The 8,099-nt window shown below is 49.2% G+C and overlaps 2 protein-coding genes across 2 annotated transcripts; one reads left to right on the top strand and one right to left on the bottom strand.

Annotated features, from left to right (window-relative positions):
* Positions 1-846: 846 nt before the first annotated feature.
* Positions 847-3,596, bottom strand: EI90DRAFT_3133535 (uncharacterized protein; the record flags this gene model as incomplete). Its single annotated transcript, XM_039064573.1, has 10 exons — positions 847-971; positions 1,029-1,253; positions 1,309-1,336; positions 1,371-1,605; positions 1,654-1,683; positions 1,737-1,925; positions 1,961-1,992; positions 2,089-2,124; positions 2,185-2,417; positions 3,260-3,596. The coding sequence occupies 10 exons, from the start codon at positions 3,594-3,596 to the stop codon at positions 847-849; spliced, it is 1,470 nt and encodes a 489-aa protein (XP_038909610.1).
* Positions 3,597-4,066: 470 nt separating this feature from the next.
* Positions 4,067-4,811, top strand: EI90DRAFT_3021204 (uncharacterized protein; the record flags this gene model as incomplete). The annotated part of the gene is made up of 3 exons (XM_039057612.1): positions 4,067-4,140; positions 4,415-4,499; positions 4,554-4,811. The coding sequence occupies 3 exons, from the start codon at positions 4,067-4,069 to the stop codon at positions 4,809-4,811; spliced, it is 417 nt and encodes a 138-aa protein (XP_038909611.1).
* Positions 4,812-8,099: the final 3,288 nt, after the last annotated feature.

Raw genomic sequence — 8,099 nt, forward strand, 5'->3', positions numbered from 1 at the left:
AGGCTCACCACCTGTGCTTGTTGTGGAAGATGGTGTCTCCGAGCGTGCCTGGGGTGTTGGCCCTTCGTTCACAGTGAGATACATAATCCCATTATTATTCGATCCTGACATCGATTGCCCTCTAGCTGGAGTGCTGTTGGGGGTTGGATGAATCAACCTAATAGGAGGGATAACCATTGAGGTATGCGATCCTGGAACCGTTTTGCTGGTTCGTTCCATGAAGACATCATTTTGTGGGATGTCAGTGAGTTGCAGCTTGCGTTCTGGTTGGGATCTGGAGCGTACTTCCAGTGAGAACGTGGGCAGGTTGAGCGGCTCTATTTTTGAAGGGAGTATCGGTGATAAGGACCTGCTTGATAAAGGTGAGCTGTTACTTGGTGACACTGTCTCTGGTACCACCTCATCCTCCTGTGCTCTTGTCACCTCATTCTGTGGCAGTCTGGCTCTGTCCACCTGACTGCTGTTCCTGGGCCTCATGCGAGGGGGCTTGGCCTTTGCTAAAGCATGTGTGTGAGTGGCTTTCGGCTTCAACAAGTTGAGCGGCTTGATTTTTGAAGGGAGTATTGGTGACAATGACCTGCTGGATACAGGTGAGTTATTATCCGGTGTCCCTGATACCACGTCGTCACCCTGTGGTCCTGCCGCCTTATTCTGTGGCAGTCTAGCTTCATTCACCTGACTGTTGTTCCCAGGAACCATGCGAGGAGGCTTGGCCTTTGCTGGAGCACACATGCGGGTGGCTTTGGACTTCTTCCTAACTCACTTGGGAGATGGAGACTCTATCTTACCGTCTCCGACTGTATTCCCTTCCGGTGAGTCTGGTAAGTCTGCCTTGCGTTTCCTAGGTCATGCCACGGTGAGCGCAGCTTTGGCAACTGCCCTCCTCGCCTCATTTTCGGGTAGCATGTATTTGCCAACACTCCCATTTGCATCAGGTGCGTAATGGAGCACCTCACGCTTCTCATACTCCTCTGGTGAGTCGTAACCCATCAGCTGTGCCCTTTGGAACTTCACTGACATTCCCTTACCTTCTGTCATTGTCTCGATTTTCAATTTCTGTTCAGGGTCGGAGTGGTAGAGCCGCATCATACCCCGAGCAGACTCACATGGGGTCCAATCACAAGGGAGTGACTCGTTCAAACGTCGGATGCCGCAATGCCAGCCGGCAAAACGGAGATGATGCTCAAGTAAGAATGGAAGTACGTTTGCAACCCTCCAGTCGGTCCCGAGCTCGCTTACACATGTTGCCTCCTCTGACACCAGATATCAGATAGGCAATGTGAAGTGCTCTGTCAAAGTAGGACGTACGTATCATTGTTTTAAGCCATGCAGCAGCCTCAGTGCAGCATCAGCTATGTGGGCCATATGACTTGTCTGTCTGCCATGGCAAGGCTGTCTTTCCTTTTCAATATCGGTGTATGATAATCGATGTCGTTTTCGTCCATGGCCTCTGTCTTCACCATCAGGTATTTGTCCAGGCTATCATGGAAATGGACACTTTGCCTGGCAGTTGCTACAACAGACTTCATCAGGCCTGATGTGCCAAACTTCTCATTGTTGGACTTGTCCAGGTTCGTGAAGGCACGAAGATGACGAAGGAAGCTTCTGCAGTAATTTCAGCTGATGGGGACCATGAGGACAAGGTGCTCATACCTCTGTTTGCTGATATCGGGTTGGTATGGGCTAAAAGAATTACGAGTAAGCTATCTGCACTTTCCTGTGCTTGCGCAGCATACCTGAAAGCCTTTATGCCATCATACAGATTCCTTATGGCAAGGGCTGCATCCTCGGTGAGTGGCAGACCCATAGCCTTCACCATTTCTGCCATAATTGGTGAGCTGGTGAAAGCTACCGTGGACTGTTCTGGGGGGACAGTCTCATCCGCTACAAATCCCACTACAGTGACGCCAATGGGATGGGTGGAACTTGAAGAAATTTCACGTTGCCCTGCGGGACTTACTCCTTGATATCCAAATGAGGTAAACCAGGTGACTGGACAAATGACATAAAATGGACAAGCCTGGTATCGAACCCAGGACCTCTAGCGTGCATCCATACGCTACTCGCCCGTTATGCCAGGGAGGTTACTCCATCCCATATTCCAACAGAACTAAGTGCGCAGACCTATCACGACAACATGTAGTTAGATTGATTTCTATAACTGCTCCGCTTAATCTACTTCACCTGTGCTGCATATTTTCCTGTCATTTTCTGAAGCAGATGGAGACTTTCATTAGGTTGGGTCTCTCTTTCGTCCTTAGACAAAATAATGTCTCCATAATGCACGAGAACTTTGTCATAAAAGGCTTTCACTTCGTCCGCCCTGTCTGGATACTTCTCCTCGATTTCCAGATGCTCTGACTTGCGGAGGCTTGCTGCATCTTGGCTATCGAGTCCCGCTGAGAAATGATTGGTCTCTAAGATAAGCTGTGAGCATATTGTTAACCTACGGTGAAGCTTAAGCCATGTCTGTGTCACGACCTGACATATCTGTCACTTCCCTCTATGCGCCCTAGTGCCACTTGGTCTGTCCCTCCCACTATCATCATCATCCGTCCACCCATCTATCCACCTGTCACCCTCATCCGCACTTCCTCCCTCACGCGCGTACCTACCAACCTAGGTTGCCCGCTTCATTGTTGTCCACCCCCAGCCGGACGGCTTGCTAGATGGCCAGATGGCCTTTTCTCTTTTGTCTGCTTGCGGACTATTGTTCCTCCTATTGTTCCTTGCTTGCCTTTTGTTGACCAAGTTTGCTGATATTGATTATTTGTTCCTTTCTTCATTCATTAATATCGTGCTTGATCCGCCACTCCTTCCGGGCCGGTCTCATTTAGTTACTTGTGTTTATAATGCGTGTAGGTTACACCGGATGTACCTTAGTTCATATATCGACTTGGTTTCCCCCTCTAAACTCTTATCCTCATCGTAAGGCTTCTGTCTGAAATTGGGACACCAACGTAAGAACGAAGTGCAGCCCTCCACCCGAGTTGCTGAAGCTAAAGTCCCACCCCTCTGACCTTACAAGCCCGGATGACCTCGCGTGCTTTGTGGGTCACCCAGATACGCGTCTGGCACGTTCCTGACAGTCTGCCAAGCGGTTTGGCCTGTATCAGTCACGTTATGAGAGTGGAACTTCTTCATCACTTCTTGGGGGACTTCCCCCTTTTCTGGGCATATGCGGCCATACACGTCTCCATGAAAACTGCACAGTGTTGAGAGCTTCTAAACAGTTTGAGCAGTGAGGAAAATAATGCACCTTCAAAGCTGAGGTCGTCTATCACGGATGCTTCATCAAGTATATTCCCAATACCTCTGACTGCCTTGACGGAGGTGTGCCCCCATAGCTCTTGCACAATGTTCTTTACAACGTCCTCAAGGGGGGCAAGGGGTTGGAACTGTGGCATATCTTTCGTGGAAGTGTGTTGTCCAACCAGGCTCCTCAGACGGGCAAAAGGGCCATCCATAGCCTTCAGAAAGTCATTCACAGAGGGCACTGTTGTCAACAAAGTCAGGCTGTTGGAAAAATTGGCCCATAACATGATAATTGACGCGTTTGATGCATCGCCAGATGCATCCACCAAGGGAGGGGGCATTCTGAGCTGGTATCTTGTTCTAGGGCCGTTCACCGTTTAGGTGGAAATGGAAAATTTCCTTCAAAATTTGTATCCGAACCATCAGATTTGATTTTTTAAACAAACTTTAGGGGAGAGGTTTGTATCTACACCGTTTTGTGCATTCCTGCGCCATTCAACCCACCATCTGCACTGCAGTTTTGTATAATGGAGCTGACATGTTATTCAACTGAATCCTCCACTATCCCGGCCCCCGTCTCCTCTGTGGCATGGCTGCACCTACAGGACCAACCACAAGCCCGTTCTCCCTTCATTTTCGCCTTTGATTTCTTCGCGGTGTCTGGCAGATGGTACAGGGACTAGGTGGCGCTCCGGGACATTGCGCATGCCTTAATCGGAGCCGCGCGTTGTATTTGATGTACGTCAGGGTTCCAATATAAATAATCGGTGTGCGTACAACAAGCCCCTGGTTCTAACTCGTGTATGTCGGCATGGGTCATCTCCCCCAAGCAGCATCCCCTAGTAACCCAAACGGCGCATCTGCGCAAGGCCTGCATGAGGGCTGGTCCGTTTGGTGGTGGCAGTGCCAACTCCGTTTGACCACACCTATTACCCCATATTGAATTATCACGCGACCACATGCATTCCCTCCGAACGGGGCAATGCCGGCTGCTTGTCGCCAGTCTTCCCCTAGCAACAAAGGTATATATCAAATTCCCTTTCCGCTAGCTTGCCGACAACTCCGGGCCTAGCAATCTTTTGAGGAGGACCTGACTAAGAGCAAACAAATGCCGAGCGTTTACAAATTTGGCGCGACCGCTATGAATTCCACCCCGAAGCCCTCCGGTGGATCCGACCTCTCGGCTCGTTGAGTTGCAGCATCTAAAGTATGACGATGTTGAGATTCCTGGCCACCACCTTGAGGTAAGCCTTGAGATTGTCTTTTTCCTTACTCAAACACTTCCCTCCTATCATTAGCATAAAGATTCGTACCCGGACTTCATCACGATAGCGCGATTTTCCCCAACAGTTCATCTTTGCTGTGGAAACTCTTTTTGCTTTCGGCAAATCACCTTCATTGGCCACGACCACGACGGCTTCAAACGGCCGCTCTCTCGGTTTGTGAGCCATGCCTTGAGTTCTGATGGATATTCGGATGAAGGAAAGTCGGAGAAGGATTCTAACATTCCACATCCCGATTGCACTGCCCATGACGCCCTCGCTAAGACCGCTTGAGGATGATCCCTCCTATGTCACGCTGCGGGACGCTTAAGACCAGCACTGCCAAACAGTCGGTATGTCGCGAGAGGAGTCCATCACAACCTCGAGCCGTCCACAACTATTCCTGTCAATCAGGATGAATATGCGCGGAAGTCAATGAACGACGGAGGTTTGACGGTGACGCAGTAGTGCTGGAAGGAGCAATGGGCGTCGATTGGCACTTATAACACTCGGTACGGATTGGAGAATCAGAGCTCGTTCAGTTATCAGCGGACGAAAGCCGTGTCCGCAATGCGGAATTGTGTACTGGCAATAGGCACCGCGGCACCAGTGCATCGCGATGAGGGAAATGATGTAGCCTAAGGGGTCCCTGACACATGGAAACAAGTTGGTGCACGCTCAACCCAGAAGGGGAGTTCTATTCCGATATGAATGACAATGACTTGAAGCGGACTTCTGGATACTTTCGAATCGCTCTGTCGCACCACTAAAAGCACACTTGTCATCACGACAGAAGACCCTTGAAAATAGGGCCCGTGCACGGTCACCATCACCTATGATCGAAATCCATTACGGAAAGTACAATTTTTATGATAGCTTGAGGTGATTCATCACACAGATGATGATTATGTAAATAGAAGTGAGTGAATTGCTTTCTATCATTTCAATCAACTTCGGGAGTTTGCTGATGTTTGGGAGCGCACACCACCATGGGTGGATTTAGGTTTGCTTTCAACTCATCGGGCAATTCGAAAGCTCACCTCGAACTTACACATGTTAAGTACCGGTATTTCACTTGAAGTTATTACAACCTCACATTCCTAACGCTGACATCCTATTCCCAAGTAATAAGCGATTATTTGGATGGGCCTAAGGCACGATGATTTTTCCGCTTTGAATTTCACGGATGATTTAAGAGGGCTGACACTTGGAGCTACCTAATTACCCAGAGAAATCCCCTCTCAGATCGCCACGTTCAAATGACGAGTACCCACGCACTCATCCGCACACCACCAGGCCGGGAATGGACGCAAAGGCATGCCTGCCGTCTGTAAACACCCTGCGCGCATTGAGGCGGGCTCTTCAGAGCCCGGTCCTGAACCTCCCATCGGCTGAATGGGTCGCTCTAAGTAGCCTCTGACGTGCAATTAGACACATGCCCTGTATGCGCCATTCGCAGGGCCCGATAATTCCAGGCAGCGAACTGACGTACTCGTCCCCCTCCGAGATCTCGCAACCCCCCCACCGGTACTTCGAGGAACATTTCATGTGGTGCCAACCGTTTCAGTTACTTAGCAGAGACGCCCTCAGGCGGGCCTGTGAACGTCACATCAAAATATGAGTCAGAGCTGCTCTTATCGACGATTATTTGCCTTTACCCTCATGACGCGATCTCAGCCCTAATTCTTCATCGCGTTCATTGCTTCAACCCTCATAACTGCTATCTTAAGACGCTTAAAACGATCTTTCGTTCACACCGTCGCTTCCTCTCCTGATTCGACACGTCTACCCACCGTCCGACGGTCTTCTTGGTTTGCCCTTCCGATTCCCTATCCTAATCCATATTCGATGAACCGCCAAGCTAATGACACTACTATCAGATAGTCTGTCCTCACCAATCCCTTTGTATTACAGTTCGATCGCCCAACCTTCGCGCATCATCAGTCACAAAATCATCTGCTTCGTGGATTCGTTCACCCACATAACGACAGCTGCCTAACTTCCTGTCCCTCTTCCTCATGCCAACATGTCCAGTCGATCGTCCTCCATCTTCACTTACTATGTCAACCCCTTTTTTGACAACAACTTTTTATTCGGGTTGCCGGCCCATTGACAATTCTGCCACTTAGTTTTGTGTGTGTTTTTTTTTGACCGCGCTGTTGCGTCCGTTGTAAGCGCGGAAAAAATGGAAATGTATTAAAAGTCGGAAGAAACAATGATTCGGAAATGAAGTAATTAGAACAAGGGATTGAAACTTTGAAGCTGCAACATGTTGGTATTGTACTGGCACAGCAAACAAACGCTGTCGGAATGAAACACTCAACCGCAATTCCAGCTGGAATTGCCCTCACAGCCGCTGTGGGAAGAAAGGGAGAATTCCGGTGTCGGAAGCAAATCATCACCAACTGCGCACTTTTTACTCACCAACTGCTTTCCACCACACAACCCAGGCAGCTCAACAAACTTGGTAGGGATGATATGCTCCTTTTACTTGTGCTGGCAATTTTTAGCTTACTCTTACACCCTTACAGCCTTTGCCACTTTCACTCCCATCAAGTTTAACTCTTTTCAGCAATGCCTGCACTCAACAAGTCCACTGCCAGGGTCATTAAGGGAGATAAAATGTAAGGTTCATTGCATCACCAGGTGGCATCTGATTTTGAATTGCCCTTCAGCAAATGTGGACAGTGTGACCAGGACTTTCTTGATGATAATGCAAGAAGGTCTCATGTGCGAATTGTGCACCAAGCCAAGCTTACTATCGGTGACATTCAACTAACTCGCCAGGAGGATGGCAGTTTCCACTGCCCTATGCCTGGATGCCACTATTTTGACCATGACCCTGCCAATTTTCGTCGTCACAAGCATGTAAAAGGAGGGAATGAGTCCAACCTCATCCCCACCAGGCCTCTGCAAGGAGAGCCCTCTTCTAACCCTCATGCTGTGGCCATTTCCAGTACCCCTACTGCAACTTTAGCTCCCTCTATTCCTGAGGTTAGGCCACAACCTGAGGATTCTGAGGATCAAGATGACAATGAGGGTCCTGACTATCTACCATCTTCCCCACATCAAGAGGAAATTCACTTTCCTCCACAACAGCTTATGTTCATCGAGGAACTCTGTCCCCTGCAGATTGGGATTGATCCCACACATCGTCTCATTGTGTGTGAAGGATGTCAATGTGGTGTACCACGCCAGTCTCTGGAGAACCACATCACCCAGTCTCATGGTGGTAGATCCCAAGTCCCTACCAACTTGGACACAATTCTTAATAAATGTCAAGTCCCACAAGATGTTATGCCACCCACATCAAAAGCAATCCCAGTTGCATCACTTCCCATCAGGCCTGGCTTCATGTGTGGTGTCCCAGGGTGTGGCTATGCTTCTATCTCCCATGAAACCATCCATCGACATATTCGACGAGTGCACAAAGGTTTTTTGGCCCAGGAGAACACCCTACAAGCCCAAGTGCAGCTTATCTTCTCAGCTAGGCCAGTGTATCAAGTCTGGGCAGTGGATTCAAATTATTCCATGCTGGCCCCAGGTTATGAGCATAGGTCAGCATTGGACATGATCAAGGCT

This window comes from Cantharellus anzutake (genome assembly GCF_015039405.1).
Source record: "Cantharellus anzutake strain C23 chromosome Unknown EI90scaffold_104, whole genome shotgun sequence".
NCBI classification, from domain to species: Eukaryota; Fungi; Basidiomycota; class Agaricomycetes; order Cantharellales; family Hydnaceae; genus Cantharellus; species Cantharellus anzutake.